A 23,424-nucleotide genomic window follows, 5' to 3' on the forward strand; every position below is an offset into this window, starting at 1 on the left:
TATGATGTGTTCTTTGATTTTTTTAGTTTGACTGCTGTTCCGTCCACTGACATGGAGGTGGGCGGGGTTTATGACCCTCAGACAGATGGGCAGATATTTCTCTGTGACACCTTTCACATTGAACATGCCACATTGATTTTAGCGTGTTTTCAAACAATCTGTACTACAAAAAATCAAGCCCAAATCCTGCTGTTTGTCGATGACTTTCCATCTGCATTGCTGCTGCAGCAATGCAGATGTTGACCCAGTTTTAATGTAAGGGGTCTGCCAGGAGTGAGCACTGCTTATGCTGCACACAAAGGAACAGGTCTGTTCGCTGTACTGTGGAGGAGAAATGTTCTGTAATGCTTGTGAAAACAAAATAAAAATGGTGGTTTATCACCAGCGTAGTGACAAATCATGAATGAAACTAATCATTTGATCATTTAGCTTGAACTGTAAATCCCATAATTTCAATGGAGATCAGGATATATATGTAAGTATATGAATATTTTTGCCCAGGTTTAATGAGGTTAATGAGAGTTTGCCTCCTCGTCCGTCAGTTAAAACAGTTCCCAGCTTCCCCCTGCAGCAGCCTGTTTCATCTCCCTGCTCCAAGCATCCCTGTCTGCCCACGCTTCCTCTACCATCTGCCCCCTGTGAAGACATGAGGCATTCCTTGGAAACACAGTTTATAGGAAGCAGGGGGAGGGCAGCAGCCTATTGCACTGACAATGGCCAGGGGGAACCCAATTCCAGTCTAATTTGGTTTAAAGACAGTATATTTTGTTTGTCCAATGATTGGCCTTATTCCAAGAGCTGCAGCAGCATTCTACACCATGTCAACCTGAGAGTGCATACTGGTTTTATCTAAGAAGGAGTTTATTAAACCACCAATCCCTGATTCTGTTCTTAAATGAACCCTTTCATGTTTGCTTTTTCCCAAACTGGCACCATCACATACAGTATATTTTGTAGATTTTCCTCAGCAGAAAAACTACAGCAGCTGTTTGATCAAACATCTAAAACGACCTGTGTTTATGTGTTCCCTACCAGTAAGATCCTGTGATCATGTGAATCATGACTGTGGATGTACCGTGATCTTGTCATACTGCTGCCAAGCCTCTTAGCAGGACGTCAGGTTGGGTAGTTGAGTGTACAAAGTAACTTTCACACCACAGACTTCTGCTCGCATCCCTTCTTCTTCTAACATTAAACATTGCTTTGTTTTAACCATGGCCACAATCTGTCCCCAGCCTTAAACCTAAACAAATCAATGTTTTATATTAAAAAGGGTGAGCCCCTAACCCTATAACCCTAACCCTGGTGGTGACAAACCCACAGCAAATTAAAACCTAATCCCAATCTCATTTCACAGAGATTTTTAGTCTTTTTTAGTTTAGTCTAGTGTGACTGGGTCTGCAACTATCATTTTTTTCCTTATCATTTACTCTGCTGAATAGTTTCTCAATCAGTTATTTTGTCCATGAAACATCAGAAAATAGAGATAAATGCTGTTTATTTCCCACAGCATGAGGGCTTATTCATATTGCTTTTTTATAAGATATTCATTCTACTGTCATATGACAAAGGGCAGTACTGTGAATATACAACTGCTAACCTACACCACAGGTATCTTGCTGTGTTGTGTGCACACATTTGTGTGCGTGTGACGTCACTTAGGGCAGAAACACATCTTTGAGCTCGTCTGCAGATGGCAGAGACGCCCTGCAGTCGGAGGGTAGAGCGGCTGGTGAATTCCACATGGCCATCACATTGATTCCTCCACTGTAGCACTGGCCTCTGCAAGCAGCAAGGCTGCCTTTGGCCAGCTGGAAAAGAACAGTATTGACAGATGGTAGCAATAATATCCACCAGAGGGCATTCTTGTGGGCAAGTGGGCTTGAATGAGAAAAAAAAATCATAAATTAACACTTTACTACAGAAGGCTTTTAACACACCTAATAAACAGTAAATGCTTTGAACTCACATTTAACGTGAGCTGCTGAACAGTAAATCCATCCTGCCTGTCCAAATGATATTGGACTTGTATCAGTGTGGTCATTGGTGGGAAAACCTAATCAGACAGGAAGTGACAAATGTTGACTTATAAACTTTCCATCTCACCTGTCTTCCTCCTGACAACCAGCATTTTACTTGAGACAGATAAGGACAAAGTCCATATACTGTGTAGATGAACATGAAGTAGAAGTATGAATACAGATTTCTTTGTGTAGTTTTGAAAAAAACAACAAACTTTCCAGCCAAATCCTGAAAGCTCCTGGAAAAATTGCATAATTGCACAGAATATCTGAAAACAATAACAAAAAGCAAAAACATTTTAATGCTCAGCTAATTGAATAGAATCACCAGGTTCTGTATTTGATCAGTTTGATTGATATGTGATGGGCATCACAAGACTCCCAAATGTATTCTTGTATCAATTCCCTGCAGCCACTGGCAGCTAGAATTAAGTTGGTAAAGGAAATAGGTTGGTGCAGACCCCAGACTGGTAAAGTTTGTGTTCTGCAGGGTTGAGTTTGTTTGTTCTCTGATGCTGATGCATGTCATCGATCAGTGACACTGACGACGGGTGTGTTTCTTTTAGGTCCTCTCAGCAGTGATGGGCGGTGATGCATATGTTTTTGCAAAAAATGTTGATGGTGTAATTTGTGAGTGCTTAGTTGATTGGTTAATAAAAAATGTTTGCAGGATGAGTCATTTCTTCAAAATATATTTAGCTAATACAAAATATGTTAATAAAGACAGCACTTGAATTGGAACAAAAGGCTGCCAGTATTCCCACAGCAGCGGCTGAATGATGGATGATGATGCACTGTCCTGTGTTTTTTTATTGTTCTCAATAATTGTAAACATGGACAATTTTGGCTTTGGTTAAATTTTTAGTCAGAGATGTGCCAGTAGTCCAATTTTGGCACAGCGTAAAGACACGTTTACTTATTAAGTTCAGTTTTTGCCATTATTTTCATTGTAGTAAACACACATTGGTGTGATTCTGTTTGTGTGTTTGTCTTTGTTTTCCCAGCTGGACAACCCAGATGAGCAGGCAGCTCAGATCAGAAGAGAGCTGGATGGACGACTGCAAATGGCAGACCAGATCGCTCGGGTAAGGAACATGGATGGATGCACTTAACAGGGCTATTGTTCTGATAAGGTTCAGTGCATCATGCCCATTAATTGATTGCTTGCCTTCCTGTATTGGTCAGCACGGTGGAAGGTTTCCCAGGTTTGCATCTAGAGAGATGGAGGCCATGTACATCGAGGAGCTGCGATCCTCGGTCAACCTGCTGATGGCCAACCTGGAGAGCATGCCAGTGTCCAAGGGAGGAGAGTTCAAGCTGCAGAAGCTGAAACGAGGCCACAACACCTCCATCATGGACATGGGCCAGGAGGACGAGAACACGCTGTCCAAATCTGATGTGGTGCTGTCCTTCACCCTGGAGGTTGGTGGACTGAGATGACTTTATGAATGATGCTGATTTAAGTATTTTACCAGAATGCATAAAACACTGTAAGGATAAAGGATATGAGTGAGAGAAGATGGCTGGCATTAACAATCATCATGTGTTTATTCACGTGGTCTGGAAGAGTACTGTGCATGAAGGTCGCCTGTCCAAACCGCTGCCATAAATTGACTTTTTAGCCAGTCTTAAATCCCATTTTTAAGATGCACTTCTAATGTCACCATTCATCTGGATTTTAAACGTTTTCAGTGATATGTGCTGAGCAAATGTTTCTGACAGCCGTAAATGACATAGCGATTTCACTCAGGTCTACACTGCTGCTCAACCTGACTACCTACAAAATACTGTAGTAACAGACAACAAATTTGCTGCTGCAATTGCTGCAACTGCTCGTTGCTCCATCTGAGCAACGGTGTGGCAGGAGAAAGCTTTCTCCTCTTCATGATCCCCATGGAGAAGAAAACTCTCGTCTGCTCTTCAACTAATTTGCCCCTCAGGTTAAGGTCAGTGATGACCCAGGTTCTCCATTTTCTCTCACTCAAGGCCAAACGAATTACGGTATCATCCAAGAGGCACCATTCGCCCAGCTTCTCCCTCCCATGATTGCTCTCCCGTTAGTAAACATCCCCCGACTATCAGCCTCAGTGTCCATGTGTAGTTTTAGTCCCAGAGATAATGCCACTCATGCACACGGTAACGCCTCCACTATGGCCGACACCCGCTTTTTCACACAACTGTCTTACCATGAATCCACTTCCTCCAGCTAATACGGCTAACACAGCAAGCGTTGCCATTACAAATCACCAGCTCCCACCCAAACTCTCTGTATACAGGAGCATCGGAAACTGTAATAACCCCAAAGTTTTGGTTCTAGGTGACTCCATTAATCAGATTTGTGGATCTTCCCAATGCCATAACCTACTGCCTTTCTGGGAGTAGAGTACCACCCGATGCAGGAACAAATGACTGACTGTCCAGGTGATCAGTGAAGCTCCAGCGCGAGGTCTGAACACTTCAGCTGTGTTTTTTAGCCTCCATCAGTGGTCGCAAAACAGCAGACATTTCGACTCTTTCTGGACTTAGCATGACCTGTGTAAAGGTGATAGATTACACCCAAACTGGAAAGGGACCAAGAAACTGGTTAAATTTGATCAACTATATAGCTTTTAACCCTTACTGAAGCACGTCCCAGCATTACCCTAACAACCTTACCTTGATTTTGAACACACCCACTCCTTTAATTGACGAGACCCCAAACGAAAGCAGCAAAGTCCCAGAACATCCCTACCAGGGACGTATCATGGGCCCCAACTGATAGCAAGTGGGCCTTTAGCAGAGCTGTGGTGAAAATGCTTCAAAGCAGTTCTCACATTCACTATCTCCCAACCCAACCTTTACCAGTAAGAGGTCAGTTGGTATACATCCTCAAATGTGCACACCCACCCCTGTCATGGTGTCAGTATCATTATTGAAAAAAACCTGTGTAGCAAGCAAAGTAAAACAAAATTATTGGCTTATTCTACATATACCATAATAACTGTGAAGAAAAAATCTTATTTTCTCTGGCGTTCATGTCATATACAGATGCAATGATGATTGCTGGGTAACATCCGCATGTGGACCGATGTTCTGTTTAAATCCACTGTTACGATATGAAGGGAAAAGAGGGAGAGAATGAGGAAGAAATGGCGAGATCTGTATCTCTGATGTTTGGCCGTTGTTCAGCAATCAAGAGCACATTGGTAACAATTTGAACATATCAAATTCACACCTTCCCATTACTGTGTGTGGGGGAGAAACAGCAGGATCAGCCTGTTGGATCACAGAGTGATCCTGACAGCTGTGCTGATATTCATGCTGCTATAATGCATAAAGTTGGTGATTTGCAGGTGGGATTGGGTGCAGGTGTTGATTATCATATATATTGTTGGTCAGGCAGGTGGGTTGGCTCTCATCATGTGTCAAGTGTATGTATGTGTGTGTGTATTTGCTTCTTAACTGAGGAGTTCAAGGGCCCATTATGAAAGCCTGCACTGGGGCCCGTCGTTACTAATTTACGCCAGTGGTCCCCACAGTATGAATAAGCATCTACTCTACACCTGCAGCTATATCCCTGTCATAATTAGTGAAAACTGGGGTGCTAAATACAAGAGCTACAATTTTAGAAACCACAATAGCATCAACCTCCCTTGTCTTTAACCTCTGCCATTGCTAAGTGTTAAATATTGGTTTTATTAACATTAGATCACTTTCTACTAAATCGCTGCATATTCATGACATGATAAAATTACCTCTGCCATTCAAATCAAAAACATCATAAAAAGCAGGACAACTGTGCTCCTTTACTCCAGCATGTATGTCCCGGGTCAGTTAAACCCCTTGCACTGCACCCACGAGCCCCTCCCTCATGTCTTCCCTGCAGCTGAGCCCAAACCACACCCCACTACCACAGTGTTCGATTCAGTAGCCCCCTGTAGACAGAATCAGTCCCCCTGGTAAAATCGAGACACCTTGTCTCTAAAACAAAATTGTGGAAAACTTAATAGAGAACAATCGAGCAAGAAACTTTTTGCTTGCACGAATATAAAAATGCTCTTTGTGCTGCTAGAATGGCTTGTTTCTCTGGCCTGATATAAAATAAGAATAATAATTTTTTAAAAAAACCTTTGACACTGTCACTAAGCTCACTTGTAAACCACCCCCTACATGTAGCACCTGAAATCAAAAAAATTATATCCTCCACTCTCTCACTGCCCACCCTGGACAGAGCGAATCTGAACAGAAAATCTGGCGCTAGAATACACTTTCTAAACTGGTACTGTCATACCATCATAAACTCCTCCTTAATCTATGATTCAGTAAGTCATAGATCACCTTTCATCCAACAACCTGTATGAACTTAATCTGGTTTTAGGAAATGTCACAGCACAGAAACCACTTCGTGGTAAGCTATTTGCTATTTGCTTTAGACTCTAGCTCAGTTTAAATTTTGGTGTTTATAGATCTCAGCGCAGCTTTCAATTTGATTGATCACCACATTCTATTACACGGCCTGGAAAGTTGTTCTGGTCTCACTGGTACTGCTCTCTTATGGTTTAAATCATATTTATCTTACAGATCTCACTTTGTTTTATACAACAACTGTTCATCAGACCACGAAAAGGTCAGTTGTGGTGTTTCACAGGGATCTGTGTTCAGTCCTATTCTTTTTCTATTTACATGTTGCCTGTTGGTACATTAATCAATTGTTGCAAACTCAGTTCCCTTTTCTATGCAGATGATACTCACCTGTCATCAGCTGGCGGAACTGGAAAAATGCATATAAGGAATCAAATGATGGGTATTATCTAACTTCTGCCATCTCAATGCTAAGAAAACTAAATGCTAGTTCTTGGTCCAAAGCAGATAAGAGATAAATTCTATGTTCTCCCTCTGAGCAAAACTAGTTTCACAATTTCACAAAGCCCTTGTATTAGAAATCTTGGTGTCCTGTTTAATCTCTATCCCTCATTTGAAGGATATATCAACAATATTGCAAAGACTGCATATTTCCACGTATGAAACATTGCCAAGATTTGTCCCATTCTTTCCATGGCTGATGCTGAAACACTCAGCTTTCACTCTCATCTAGGTGTGACTACTGTAATACACTTTTTTCTGGCTTACCTAAAACAACTATTAGTAAAGTTCAACTTCTTCTTATATATATATATATATATCTACACACACATATGTGTGTGTGTATATATATATATATAATTAGATAGGAAGTAGGAACACTTTACCCTGATGGATGTGCTGCACAGACTCCATGGACTGACATTTCACAAACAACATGCCCTCCTGACAGCTTCAAAGAGTCACACATTTCTGCTATTTTTACTTCTATAGAAATGTGTTACACATAACACACTTCTACACACAATTAGGTAACACAAAGGCCCTTAATCAAGGCACTGGCTATTAAGTTGGTGCAGGGGAGCTGAAAGGTTTAGACATAAAGTGTTGTGTTCTTGTTGCCTGGAATAAATTGGCACATAAAGCTCTTTCTTTGATTGAAATCAGCCCAGCTACTCTCGCATGAATCCACTTTACAGCATTTTCCCCCACGAACCATGGATGGATTCTCAGGATTAGTGTCTGGACTTGCTAATGAGAGGAAATGTCTCCAAGGATTTCTACTGACTGACAGACTTTTTGAACCTACCCTTAATTGGTTGACAGGTATGTCCATTTCTATGTTGCAAAGGAGAAGACGAATGGAGTTTCTTCTTACTATTCACATGATAAATCACCTGTCCGGTATCTGTGTCCACCTTCTGTGGGTGTTTATCCTCCACAAGGACCCATGATGCACAACAGTCCCAGCAGACACATCATTATTTCACTGCCTCCCTGCTCAGATAAAAGGGGCACTTTTCCATCTCTTCTGTAGTATAAAACATACAATGTGGGTGAGGTGGGAGAAATTCTATCTTTTGCACAATGTATGTTTTCTTCAGACTGGTAGCACCTGCCCACAATTTGTTCTTCTCTTATTGGGGTCTAGCCAGGCTCAGTAAACATTTACTCAAGATGGGCTTCAGCTTCCATATGCGTAGACAAATCTCTACTTCACATATCAACATAAAACCATCCTACACCCCACTGGATGAATATATGGAAGTTTACAAATGACAAAACTACTGAGACAGTATGAAGTGTTAATCAATCTACAAGATCTGAAAGTGAGCAGGTTGAGATTTTCAAAGGTTTTTCATCAGTCAGTTAAAAAAATGTATTCCCACTGTTCCCACAGTGGACTTTACTCTGTTCTCAGCTTGCACAGCATGGGCTACTTCCAAAACTGGGATCAGGAGCTTTGAAGGTAGCAAACAAATAAAATCCTTCTTTTGTTATGAATTACGAGGTTTAACAGACTCTCACGCCAGATTCTGACAGAGGAGGCAGACGTGAGTAAAGTTATGTTTTAATCAATGTTCAGCAAAACCAACAGAGAGAGTTCCCAAGATGAACAGATGTCAATGGTGCACAGTCCCAGAAGCTCCTGATCTGAGTCTTCAGGGTTAGCAGCAGAACAGGTCCAGATGAGGCCAATGGGTGGAGATGGATGATCCAAAGTCTCCACAGGGAGTCCAGACAGAGGAGATAAAGAAGAGCGATGCCACTCACTAGATAGACAAGGGAGAGACAAACAGGAGACACGCGGGAGGGAAAAACATGGGAGCAAAAACAGGAGAGGAGGAGGAGGGACTGCCGATCTCCACATCTTCAGGCTCAGATTTAAAGAAATGATTGCTCTGGAGGCTGAAAACAGTGGTTATACTCATCACTCTGTCCTTGCTTGCTCTCCACAATTGTTTTGTGACAGCATAAATATTGGACCATCTGTTTTCTTTACTTCTGGTCTTCAAACTAATATACAATGCAAAAAATGTAGCTTTTGTGGATATTTTAACGTGTTTCTTCCCCAAATTAAGTCTCAAAATCTGGGGTAAATAGGCCCGGATCCTCTGCAGAATTATTTGTCATTCTACATTTACAACACCATAGTTTAAATAGTTTCTCACAAATTCAGGAGATTCAAGATGCCCTGTGACTTCATCACCATCTTCATCCCCTTATTAAAGGTTGACACATGGGTCAGGCTCAGTTGATTCCAAGTATTTTCATTCAGACCCAAGAACAACACAAGCAAAAAATGTGTCAAATATATGTAAGAGAAAACTTCTATGATATTTCAGGTTTGCTATTTTATGGAAAATAATCAAAAGTGTAAGTAAAGGAACAAGTTGTTGGATTTCTATTTCCACCAACCACCTACTGCGTTGTAACTGTTCTGCATATGACAGTAAAGAACTTGAGCTTGATACTGAATTAAAATCAGTGTTTTCAAGCAGGGTTTTCACACACGGGTGTTTTCATTCATAAGCTTGTTGTTCATGTTGAAATTCCAAAACAAAGAGAGAGAGAACAAATACACAGAAAAAGTGAAATCTCTTCTTCCTTTTTACCCCTTTTCAGTTAGAAAACATCGAAGTTATCCGATAATGCCACCATCCGGTAAATAGTTTGGTTGAGCTTGTAAATACACTGTTTGATCTCAGCAGGGTAAAGCTTCAGTCTGTCCCCTCCAAATCCAGACTTAGTCTTTCAGTACAGTCACACATAATACAGTCATTGGCATATCTTATAATGTTCCTACAGTTAGACAATGGCTACGTGAACTACTCCCTTATCCCACTGATCTTTTTGTGTATGAAACATCTGTGTGTGTGTGTGTGTGTGTGTTGCAGGTGGTGATCATGGAGGTACAGGGTTTGAAGTCACTGGCTCCAAACAGGATTGTTTACTGCACCATGGAGGTGGAGGGAGGACATAAACTGCAGACGGACCAGGCTGAGGCCTCGAAACCAACGTATGTACAGCGCACACACATACACACACTGCAAAGCAAATCCCCTGCCACTTGTTCTTTGGTGGGCTTATGACACAAAGCCTTCACACACAGCCAGGATTTTTCAAAATCAGGCCCCATAGTTTTATGTAGAGGGGCCAAGTATATGTGCCACATCCATGCAGAGTTCCTTACTCAGTGAGGTGTACATTGCACCAGTCGTTTCTTGTTTGCCTGTGACTCTGGCATAACTTTGTCACAACCGAACTAGGACTTGAACCCAAATGCACGATTCAGGTGACAAAGTTCAAATAAACAATCTTTAATGACAAAGTATCAAATCAAAGTCACTCTTACAGAGGAAAATCAAACTATACTAATAAACAAGGATCGCTCTCAAGGAGGAAAAAACTGCAACCAAAACCACTCTTTTGAGGAAGACAACTGTGACAAGGAAAAAGGTAAGGCATCAATATAACACAAGGCAAGGCCATGGCAAAAAACAAGACAAAAGAATATCAAAAGAATACAAAACCTCAATACACAACGTGGCATGGACTAGCACAAGTTCAGACTGCACGAGACAAGACGAACTGGCAGGACAAAGGGAAACGCAGACAATATATACACATGAGGTAACAGGGAAGAGGTGGAAACAATCAGGGCGGGGTAGACAATCAGACAGGCGTGAAGACACCAGGAAGTCAAGGGCCTGAAACAAGAGGAGAGTTAGGTTTCACAATAAAACAGGAAGTCACAAGACAACATGGACACAGGACAAAAACTAAAACATAACCTAACAAGATTTCTTGGACATGACAAACTTTAAGAAAAGACACACATCATTGAATATATTTTGCAAGTTGGCAACATGGCTATGTTCAAGCACATTGTGTACTTCAAAAAAAGCAGAGAAAATAAAAAGTCTTAACGATTTTCATATTGATTTATTTGTTACCAAATCACCCATCCAATAAAAACTCATTGGGTGTGTATTGGATAGGTGAATATTTTTTTTGCAAAAAAAAGCTGTAAAATACAATGGAACCACAGCATGAAGCCTTACCCTAGTCCAAGTTTAATAAAAACTCATACCATTACCACTGAAAAAAAAAGGCCATTTACTATGTATTTATCTACATCTTGCCCATCTATATTGACATTTAAGGTATCTATAACTATATTTTGAGTATAATACTACATATACTATATTTATCACTTCCAATTGTGTGTAATATCCCTATTTGTTTCTGGAGCTGCAAATAGCCCACTGAAGTGGCATATCGCCATGTTCAGAATTTCATTGGCTATTGGAAGCTGAGATTGGCACCATCTTCACACAGAAGAATGAAGGAGGCCCTCCTCCTCAACTCAGACAGTTATTGGCTTCTCTGGTGGCTAGGTTTCATATGGCAGATCATGATTGGTCAAGTGAGGTGCCCTTTGAAAGGTGAGACTCCACAGAGTGACTGGAGACAAGATGGCACCTGGCAGTGTCCGTATCGGGAAGTTGTAACAGCAAAAACACAGAAGACAAATGGAAGAAGAGCATATTGCCTGCTAATTTGAAAGAAGAAAACATTCTTTCATCATTTATTATCATGATTTGGACTAAATATTTTTGTGTAAGTATATGTTTGTAAATATACAGTACTGTTAGTAAGAAAGAGTGTTTTCCACTCATGATTCACCAAGGTAACAAAAGATGTCCTATTCATCATTAACATTATTATTTGCATAGTTAAGCACCAGTGACAATGCTTCAATGTCATATGTAATACCACAGTTCACACTTCTTTATGGTAGCAACTCATTCATTGTCTCATGACTTACACTTGCTGTGTTTTCTGGATTAAGTCTTGTTTGTTACTGCTTAATAGTTCAAGCTGTTATATTAGTACAGTAGGAGTGTGTGATGGGAAAATGGCCGACACAGAGACCACAGATCCTAGCTGGAAACACTGCTCATGTCTGTCAACTGGCCTGTTTTAATCCTGCAGACACTTCACAAAATTCTAGCCTGGCTTTGTATTCTGGCAGATATGAGGACTGCGTAATAACCGCTGCAGCTTTGTGGGAATTCAGGGGCTTTACAGTAATTTGGAGAAACACCTCATTTGAAACACTGAAATGCAGCAAAGTTCAGCCAAATATTTCATAAGGGGAAAATGCATTTACAGGCCTTCTAAAAAGCTTCATACAGCCTGATCAGATTTGGACACTGTGACCTCACAAAACACATTTTTGACTGTAACTAAAGAATTCATATGTTCATTATGACAACATTCATACAAATGTCTCAAAGAATAAAATGATGAAATGATAACGTTTTATATCCAAAAGGTCAAAGGTCAATTTCACTGTGACATCATAATGTTCTGCAGAAACACTTTTCTGCTCACTATTCAACACTCATCAACAGAAGGGGAGACTGTGACCATATTTCACATTTGGTCAGAAAGTGAATTGGTGATACTAATCTTTGGTCTCCACGGTGAAACTGACTCACTCACTTCTACTGTACATCTGTCCCATACAGTATGCTGTATATCTACCTCTGGAACTTGCACATATGTGACTTATTCTAATGCAAAACAAAACTGTTACTGTGCATCAGATGGAAAATACTACATATTTTTCCAATGAAATTCAGCATGTCATATTTGGTGTCTCTGGAAAGCTTGAGAGCCAGACTAGCTAAAGTTAAGGGCACAATTACAATTTGGAGGCACAACATTAAGTAGAGCCAGTGAGGTAAAAGACTGACATTTGAAAGGAATTCATGCCAACTACAACCCTGAACCCAAAAAAGTTGGGACACTCTGTAAAACAGAATGTGCCAAGCTGCTGATCCTTTTTGACACCTACTCAATTAAAAAAAAAGCAGTTCAAAGACAATATATTTAAAGTTTGAACTCATCAGCTTCATTGATTTTTGCAATTATCTGCTTGTTCTGTATTTGATGCAGCTACATGTTTCAAACTAGTTGGGACAGGAGCAACAAAAGACTGGGAAAGTTGTGGAACGCTCCAAAAACACCTGTTTGGACATTCCACAGGTAAACAGGTTGATTGGTAACAGGTGATGGTATCATGATTGGGTATGAAAGGAGCATCCTGGAAAGACTCAGTGGTTCACAGTGAGGATGGAGCGAGGTTCACCACTTTGAGATCACATGATTAGGATGGAAGGATGTTACTACATGGGCTCAGGAACACTTTGTTAAACTGCCATCAGTAAACAGTTCATTTACAAATGATAACCTTCTGTTTTTATTAATGTTTTACACAGCGTCACAATTTATTGGAAATGGGGTGGTACAGAAATGTAAAATTAGTTTTACTATGGCATGCTATGTTGTTTTATTTTGAACAAAAATGTACATAATCTCTCAGAATTTCTGCACCTCATGAACGATAAACTGGACCTCAGAAACATGTCAGGATTTCCTCCTCAAAATTATTTTGTGATCTTGATAGAACCCAAACAGTGTTCTCATGACCATTAGATAAAAATCATCCTGATGGGTAATAATCAACAAAATTATAAACAATAAACATACAGTAGTGCTCTGTACTGTTTGTCTCTGTATTAAGCAGACAGATGACAGGTGAAGGCATATTATTAGTCTCTATAGGAATATTGCAAGAATATTGCAGCGATTTTGTCAACTCACTGACGGCTACTGTAAACTGTTAATCTGTCTAATCAGTCCCTGTGGGAACATTAGAGGGACATTTTTTTCAGGAGGCTACAGTATTATAATAACTGTTATCTGCTCATGGCAAATGTGAGTGGCAACATAATTGGCAGTGACTGCCTTCTGTCTGCTAATGTACAAACGATTACCACATTAGAATCCGTAATGATCGGCAAGACAGCGTGTGATTTTATTTCGCATTTAGCAGAAGACAGTTTGGGTTATGTCAGGTATGAGACAGCAAAGCTTGTTGTGTTGAGATCGTTTGAGAATTATCTCATGACCACATGAGAAAACAGAGACAATGCTGAGATGACAAAATAGAATATGTGTTTAACAAGAAATTGATTTCTAAAAACAATTACAGCATGGCCTCCAGGCTTCAATTCTGCTTAGCATGATGGCTAGCTAAGTAGCTTCATACTTTATGCCAGGGGTGGGGAACCTTTCTCTATCAAGGCCTTTTAAATTCTAATGATATTATTCAAGGCCGTACTAGATAATTGAATGCATAAATCACAGTTATTTCTAATGCGATGGCTGGAACTGCTTCTTTTTGATAAGGCGTCTGATTTCAGAATGTAGTAATGATGATGATGGTGATGACAACGCTACTTGCAGCTGTTTTTTCCGGTTTGGGTCAGTCAGGCTTAAGTGTTCAGTAGTAAACAGATGCAAACTCTAGTGTATGTCTCATCAGAATGGGGAGAGATGTTGTTATACTTAGCTTTAAGCTCGTCATTGCTTTGCAGCTGAGCGATCAGTTTATGTTGCAGGTTGGCAGGCACATCAGCTGGTTCAACATTGGACAGCATAGCAAATATGCTCAGTTCCCTCTGTCTACTTTTCATGTCCTGAAACATCTCACCAAAAGCCTGAAGGAGTTTTCACACTCAGCAGCATATTCAGATGTCAGAGCAGGCTTTTCTGTTCCTGCAGAGTAGGAAAATGCACAGTGTTACCTCTTTTGTTAGTGGTGCTTGCAGCCCTCCAGCAGCAACACAGCTCTCCCTCACAAACTGTCCTTCTGAATGAGGTTTCAGCTACTTAGGTATTAGATCACTCACCATAAAACTTGCCTGCACAACACTGTCAGAATGTGGTCTTGTGAAAGCTGCCTGTTGGACATTCAAACTCCACCAAAGAACATAAACTTTGTCCAAGCACATTTCTCCTTACAGCTTATCCAGTTACACATGTTTCAAGCTGTAATGATGCTCAAGATTGTCCTTTTCATCATTGAACTAACTCAGACACATTAGCATCCAGCCAGGAGGTCAGACGTTCCCCACCCCTGCGTTATACTGAACCTTTACAGAGAGACACAGGGGTTATGTCACCAAAGGATCTGGGCTGTGTTCTTCAAGCTCCACTCACCATACACATGCCAGTATACCAGAACAAATAACTAGTAGAAACAATGCCAGTCCTTCTTCCCGTCAGTACAGTCATTCCTCTGTTGCCAACACATGTAATCCGATCTGTATTGCATCCAGTCACAGGAAAACCGTTCCCCAGGCAGCACCTTTCACAAAAATGGTGCTTTTAAATGTTAGATCACTGTCCAACAAGTACTTTATTTTAAAGTATTTTATTTTGACCCAAAAATTAGACTTTTTATTTCTCAACCTGGGGAAATTAACTCTTTTTCTCAGGTGTCCTCCAAAATGCTAATTTATTTACTCACCATGGCTCAGTGGCCTTGGTGGAGGCCTGGCTATGGTTTCAGTCATGGGTCCTAGTCACATACATAACCTTTGACACTCCGGTCCCCAGTGTCCAGATAAATTATGTCAGTTTGTCTTATCATTGGCACATTCTGTTTTCCATCTCCCCTCTTAGACTTGTACAGTCTGTCAAGAAATTATTCCAGGTCTATTACCCCTCTTACTGCCAAGCAGCCTCTCACCTTGTTTTCTGCTCTCATTAATGTTCCTCACGCTGCTCTGAGCACAGGAGATCTGGTTTCAAAATTCAATTACACTTGCACCATATAAAACAAAACTTTTGTGGCTAGGCAGAAAGGAATGAAAGGAGTGTAAATCGAAAAAGATAAACTTCAAGTGTCTAAACAGTAGACACAAAATGTTGTGAAGCAACACCAGAAACCTGTGAATATTCCCTAAGATTTGTTATCAGCAACATTGACACCATATATTCTCAGAGTTAATCTTATGGCCCTCAGTCCTTACCAACTTGGACCCAATTTCTCTCTCCTAAGATAACAGATATTATCTCACATATGAATCTTAGTACATGTCCCTTAGACAGTATTCCATCACACTACTTAAGGACACTGTTGGGGCTCATATTTTGTCAATAATTAGTAGCTCTCTGGTCATGCTTTAAACCTCATTCAAAACTGTAATTTATATCCATCTGATCGTAATGATGATTAACGAATCTGTAAGCTCTCCTTCATATAAAAAATTCTTGAAAAAGTAGTTTTCTGTCAACTCATCTCCTTCCTAGACTAATTCAGTCTGGTTTTAGGATGCACACACAGTGCAGAGTCTGTTCTCCTGAGGGTGACAGATGATTTGTTCTTGTCTTTAGATTCAGGAAATGACACCATTTTAATTATTTTAGTTCTCTCAGCTGCCTTCTGCACAGTCGATCATTTCATCCTTTTGGACCACCTTAAGCATGTTGTAGGCATTCACAGGGATCAGTCAGCCGGCCCTTTCACAGAAAATTGCAGTTGTTTGAATTTAAATTGGTTCATTTCTCGTAACTTTTGTCCTCCATGAAAATAGCAGAAAACTGCAGAGAACAACAGACAAACACAGCCTATTCTCCAGATTTTCCGGTTAATGATCTAAAGATACTCGACCATCCAGTGGTGTGACAATTCAGGTGATCTGGGCTTGCTCTTCATCAGAGTCATTGCAATGTTTCAAAAATGGAAGAAACTTGGGTTTATCAAATCTAATTATTTATTACCTACTGCAACAAAGCTAGGCTAACATGTACATCCAGCATCTGGTGGGTTTTCTTCTACCAAATCCTACTGTATAACCAAAATGTTACCAAATAGCTTTCAGGTAGGAACATTGCTGCCCTCTGGTGGTCAGGAGTATTAATAGCGCAGATTGATTTGAGTGATAATGGATACAATGATAGATAGTATTTCACAGTTTGTCCCACACTGTGCCACAGCAACACTGAAATAATGAAAGTAATCCAGTTATTTTCCACAGTAACTAATTACTTGTATATGAAGTAATTTGTAAAGTAATTATATTAGGAATTTGAGGTTTTCTCTACCTCGCTACCCTGCCTACCCAAACACATCCTTGTTTTGTTCACTGCTAGTTGAGAAACCCAGATGTTTTTCAGATGCACACACAATCAGATAGATTGCAATGAATAAGAAATGAAAAGAACAAATTTGATTTTGTCTGAGACAACAAATGTGTCCTCACAGCTACAATCAGCAGCAGTGGGCTTGTCAGTGGCTGTGCCGTGTCATCTGTCTTATCATGCTTATGCATTTGAAACTTTATTTAACTCGTAATGTTACAGAAGAAAAGAAAAGCCTAGTATTAAGCTTTGTGAGTGAAAACAGTTCCCTGGTCATGAAGACTGGGCTTTAACCACTACAACAGCACACTTGTAACAATAAAAATGAGGAGTGATTCATAAGATGCCCCATAGCAGCTCTGAGAGTGAAAGAAAACCTCTGCTCATCGTATTTTTAGAGAAGCTAAAAATCTTTCTTTCTTTCTTTCTTTCTTTCTTTCTTTCTTTCTTTCTTTCTTTCCTCATGACAAACACTGACACATGTGCAGGATCTTCAGCTGGCTGCCTTTCACTGCGTCATGTTGTCTTTAATCACCTTTGGTGTGATTCCCCAGGGCTCCTCTCCTCAAGCTGCATGATTAATCCTTTTCTTCATTAGAAGCCTGTGGAAGTCATCCAGGTGAAACACTGCAAGAGATCTGTTTTCTACTGCTGGATCAAAGCCAGACAAAACCTTGTGGAATCTGACATCTCTTCACTTGGGCACACATTCAGTGGCAGCAGTTAGGGTGATGTCAAATGTCCCATTTCAAGCCCTTTGGACATATAACAGTTTGAAACATTAAGATGACATTATTTTGATTAAATGTGATGAATACCATGATGTGCACTGAGGTACACATACAGTACACACAAATACACATTTGCAAACATGTAAGTAAACTGCAGTTTAAGATTGGGGATGGGTTTAAACCTGTGTAATCTGGAATAAAATTGCATGGTCTCTTAAACTGTTGCTGTGCCCTCAGAGGTCTGAGCTGGATGTACGGTCTGAAATGGCCTAAAAACCATTAGAGGTCATCAGAGGTTTAACTTTAAACCTTATTCTGATATGGTTTAGAGGACTTGTTTTGGAGACCATGGACAGGAAAATAATTAACTGCAATAATCTTGGCAGATAATCACACAAACAACAGCCTCTGACAGGACGTATTATCAGAAAAAAAATTTATTTCTGTGAATCAGTGTCAAGAAAGCTAAGTGTCCAAAATGATGTCTGAAGGACTGCATATCATTTTGGTTTTTGGTGACATAGCCTGTAATCAAACATCAAAATGAAAAAAAATGAAAATGAGCCTTTTTTGAACTACCAAGGGAAGTCAGACTAAAATCCGTTTTCACAGTAACGTTTTGACTTGTCATAGCAGGAACATCACTGGTGTAGTTAATAACATTAACCAGGTGCCAGGGGCCCCTCTAAGTGTAACACAGCTGAACCAGTGCTCGTTGTGATGGAGCAATCAGCACAGAACTGCATTTTAAATCCCTGCAACATCTGATTTAGCTGGACCTGCTGTGAAAGCAGATGGTCACATGCAAAGTTACATCATCTTAACACAGCGTTTCTTTTCTTCTTATTGTACCCGGGTGTTTGTATGTGTGCTGGTGTGTGTGTGTGTGTGTAGTTGGGGTACCCAGGGTGACTTTACCACCACGCAGCCGTTGCCTGCTGTGAAGGTGAAGCTGTTTACAGAGAGCACAGGAGTGCTGGCTCTGGAAGATAAGGAGCTGGGGAAGGTAAGAAATGACAAATCTGCTAAATTTTGGTCATTTCAGTTGGTACAACATTTGTTCAGTATGTAGTGTAAAGCACACATATATTATTATACTCCAGGTTGTGCTCCACCCGACTCCCAACAGTCCCAAGCAGTCTGAGCTCCACAAGATGACAGTGTCGAAAGGCTGTCCAGACAATGACCTTAGGATCAAACTGGCCATTCGCATGGACAAACCACAGAACATGAAGCATTGTGGGTAAGTGACGGTGACAGTCTGCATTCTTGTGGCCCCAATGATTCTGGAACAAGTAGCCTCCAGGCCATGACAAGGATCATGAACTAAGAAAGAAAGAAACTTCTGCAAGTTTAGCTTTTTCTTAGTTCATGATCCTTGTGTCTCTGTGGGAAAGTACTAAAAAGATACTGCTGGGTGTTAAGCAACAAAAGTTGTTATTTCTTCTGTGTGAAGATGGACTGTAAGGATCCTTGAACAATACAAATATAACATTTTGGTTATCAACTAAAGAAGGTTAAATCTTTGACTTGCCCACAAGTTCATCTTGGTATATGTCCATATATGTTTTATGTTGGCGGGGGTAAGTCAGATACAGGCTTAAGGTAGATGTGAAAGTGTCTTATTTGCTGTGTGCTACTCTATCACTTCATCTTTAATCTTCAATGTACACTATGTAATAGGTCTTTCACTGGGGTTGTTTTGTCCATAAGATAATGTTTTGCTTCCCTCTTGTGGTAGCAATTGTTACTACACTTCCACTACGGTAAAAGATGTGACATGATAGCTTTTCTGGGACATGGCCTATGCAACATTTTATATTGATGGACCCACAGCATACCAATATAAGACCAAGGATGACATTTAATAAGATTTTTAATTATTTACATTGTGAGGCAGTAAAATATAATACTGACACAATCATTCTTACATATGATGAAATTATGAGATGTTCATGAAAATGGACCCTTTTCACAGTGGACATTTTAAATTGTCAAAGCAGGAATTAATAAGGACTACATTTCATTTTCAGAGCTCTGGAATTGTGCATGGAATGAAGCCATTGTTAATATTATCATTTGTATAGCAAGAAAAACTGGGCTGTGAAAAGGTCCTTCCAAGGTGCTAGTTAGGATACCTCACACATGTCTTTCTAATAGATCTGTTCCATTGACATTTTCTAAGAAGCCTTCCAAGTCAGCCATCTTGCAAAACACTTGGGATGGAAATGGTCAAGCTGCATGGGATGCAGTCGTTATTTGTTATTAAATACACCTGTGTTTTTGTGCCTGATGCAACAAGTCCAGATATCATCTGTGTCTGTCCATTCATGAGGTTTGGTGATTGCGCCTCACTTCATTGACCTTTTTCACAGCAGACATTTTGACATACAGCAAAAAGGCACAGCAGGAAGGCACAGGTGTATTTGACAACACTGCTAATAGCTGCATTTCACTTACACTCACAATACGAAATTGTATCAACTACAACTGCTCAATGGAATGGCTCATTGCACATTTCATATAATTTAGCCATTTATATTTTCAGTAACTTCATCTGTGACATATCAAAATATCAGCTGTGAGGTCTAATCAGCCAGAATAACTGAGAACACCTGGGTGAGTCTGCACATATTTACAAACTTGTAAACTAAAGCCTGAGAATAACAACTGGAGGTGGGTTTTCCCTTTTCTTTAGACTGAAGCACTCATTGTGTGTTCCTTTGTGCTCAGCGTGTCTCAGATTTCAGAGCCTGTCATCATCAATAAGTGAGTCTGCACTTTGCAACTGCGTTACCCCACGAGACAATGTCAGAGATGTCAGATGCCAAAATGAAATAAGACAGTATATGCCCTTTGATTTGCTCAGTCAAGATGTAGTTTACAGTGCTGGAATGCCTATGTTCATGTTCATAAAGGTTGTTTTTCTTTTAAGGATTACACAAGTTTAACAAAAACTTTTTACACCAACACTGAGGTTACTCAGCTAAACTTCATCATTATACAGCCTTCACAGTTGTGTCATACATCTCTAATGTCTTGGGTTCTGGGTTCTGCAGAATTACCTGTGCAAGACAATGTGGTAGAAAAAAAAGTCACCTAAAGTAAAACAAAGCACAAGAAGCATGAGTGCTTTGTGGAGTTTTTGACCCTGGGTTTCCCCCTTAGGTGACATACAGGCTCCTCTCACCATGTGATTGGTGGAGCTTGTTGAGGCTGTACAGAGTGTGGTAACTGGGAGTGGTGAAGTACTCTAGTGTCCATTAAGACTGTCAGCGTATGGGAGTTTATCAGAGCTGACACATATCTTGTTAAGAAGCCATCACTCAGTCGAGCTCAGGCACCACCACTGAGCAAAAGAAATACTGGCCAGGTGCTGGGACACACCTATCTGACAAGGTTATAGTGTCAGGGTCATTATGGTGCTCTGCTAACTGGGGGTCTATCTACCACTGACTTACTATACTCTCTCAGTCGTCTCGGGTGCCATTGGCATTATGTGGGGAGTGGTCTGCTGCCAACTTCAAGACAGAGATTACTGTTGAGTTAATGAGATGCCCTTGTCTGTAACAAAGTCTAGGGGTGCCTATAGTCTAAGATGCAAAGACACAATTGAACAAGCAGCAATTATAGTTTGCATTGAGGCATGTGATTGGACAGCACCAACTCTCCATCACGAGTGACATTAATGACTGTAAACGAACAGTGGTGGTCTTTTTTTGTACACAGTGGCACACACACTTCCTGTTTCAAAGCATTGCTCTTCTTTCTGTAGCTGTGAGGAGCTGCTGGTTTGCCTTCCCCCCTCCCTCCCCTCCATATGCTTTCTTTTGGGAGCCTTGGAGAAGGCTGCTGGGCTGCCCTGTAAGACATGCACACAGCCTCCCTGTACCATGTTACTGGTCCCACTCTCTGCACAGCACACAGGCAGGGCCCTCATGTGTGACCTCATGGATGCTGGTTTATTCAGGACGACAGGCAGAAGTAGCTCTGGGAGCCACCAGGGGGAAAGGCACGCTGAGGCGAGCTGAGGTGGGCTCCCCAGGGAGACCGACAGTTAGGCTGGGAGCAACAGAGACACATCAAACTGGGGTCCTCACCCTCAGATGTTCTTTTACAACAAAAGCCCTGATCCCGTCCTTCTCCTTCTACATCATGTTTTCAAGTCAAAGCTATATGAAAACTCAACACAACAAGCCTTAGTACTTTTTGAGAAGAAAAGACTAAATATAGCATGGTAACTCCTACACTGTACTGTATTTCTCCATGAAATAATCTTTAGGGTGATTTTCTTTCAATGACAGGCTCTGAGCTGACAATGTCACGTTTTGGAAAATATTGCTAACAAAGGAATAATGTAGTGCTCTGTACTGAGCCCAAAAAGTTGGGATGCTGTGTAAAATATAAAAAGGTAATCATTTGTAAACAAACTGTTTACTGACGACAGTTTAACAAAGAGCTCCTGAGCCCATGTTGTAACACACTTTATCCAATCATGTGATCTCAAAGTGGTGAACCTCGCTCCATCCTCACTGTGAACCACTGAGTCGTTCCAGGATGCTCCTTTCATACCCAATCATGATACTATCACCTGTTACCAATCAACCTGTTTACCTGTGGAATGATCCAAACAGGTGTTTTTGGAGCGTTCCACATCTTTCCCAGTCTTTAGTTGCTCCTGTCACAACTTGTTTGAAACGTGTTGCTGCATCAGATTCAGAATAAACAGATTGGGACAGAGTGTCCCAACTTTTTTGGGTTCAGGGTTGTAGTTGGCATGAATTCTTTTCAATGTCAGTCTTTTAGCTCACTGACTCTACTTAATGTTGTGCCTCCAAATTGTAATTGTACCCTTTACTTTAGCTAGTCTGGCTCTCAAGCTTTCTAGAGACACCAAATATGACATGCTGAATTTCATTGGAAAAATATGTAGTATTTTCCATCTGATGCACAGTAACAGTTTTGTTTTGCATTAGAATAAGTCACATATGTGCAAGTTCCAGAGGTAGATATACAGCATACTGCATGGGACAGATGTACAGTAGAAGTGAGTGAAAATACTTAATTGAACGGTGGGACACTTTAAAGGGGAGATTTAACAGAAACATCATTAGCAAAGTGATTTGAGATGGGGAGTTTCATTCATGGAGCATGAAGCAAGATGACCAGCCACTTGACCCTGATTAGACGATGTGTCAGCATGATGATTCATGGCTTACATTTAGCACTATTATCTCCCTGATCATCTCCCTGTGTATGTTGCTTTGCCACAGCCTGTAATTTGTTGCCTAAGCAAAAACAACTGTGTAGGCCCATGAGCTGATCACATGGAGGTCTTCATCAGCCTCTATGGCAGAAACATGTTCGATACGCACTCTGTATTTTCTAGATCAGGGATCGTGGTCGCTAAATGTCTGCTTTCCTTGCACTTCCAGCAAACCCTGTAGACATATCACACAAACTGAAAACAAACAAACAAAAACAATGTAAATGTAAACTTGCGTCACACAGCCTGTATCGACATTTTAATATTATCTCACTGGTCTCACTAAATGAATGAATGGATTAATCTGTCAATTCCTCATATGCACATTAATAATCATCTAATTACTGAAATGTCTTGGTTGTGAATAGCCTCTGAAAGCCCTTCATAATTGTCCCTAAAATGACAATGATGCTGCTCATTGTCAATGTATTTGGTCTAAATTACTGTGAATGATTTTGATATTACCCAGTTCTAGATATGAAAGTAAGGAAGCAGCGACAGTCATACTAACTGATGTCTTTGCTCTTTCATCAGTTCACCTAAATCAAGCATATTATTTGTC

General features: G+C 40.5%; 1 protein-coding gene across 11 annotated transcripts in view; it reads left to right on the top strand.

Annotated features, from left to right (window-relative positions):
• cadpsa (Ca2+-dependent activator protein for secretion a) overlaps positions 1-23,424 on the top strand; it is a 166,735-nt gene that overhangs the window by 54,330 nt on the left and 88,981 nt on the right. For all 11 annotated transcript variants that reach the window (XM_041946624.1, XM_041946652.1, XM_041946616.1 and 8 more), the window contains exons 4-8: positions 3,026-3,106; positions 3,207-3,443; positions 9,761-9,882; positions 18,491-18,602; positions 18,700-18,839. In XM_041946624.1, coding sequence (XP_041802558.1) covers positions 3,026-3,106; positions 3,207-3,443; positions 9,761-9,882; positions 18,491-18,602; positions 18,700-18,839 — 692 coding nt within the window. The remainder of the gene's footprint in view (positions 1-3,025; positions 3,107-3,206; positions 3,444-9,760; positions 9,883-18,490; positions 18,603-18,699; positions 18,840-23,424) is intronic.

Source organism: Chelmon rostratus, chromosome 2, assembly GCF_017976325.1.
Source record: "Chelmon rostratus isolate fCheRos1 chromosome 2, fCheRos1.pri, whole genome shotgun sequence".
Taxonomy (NCBI): Eukaryota; Metazoa; Chordata; class Actinopteri; order Chaetodontiformes; family Chaetodontidae; genus Chelmon; species Chelmon rostratus.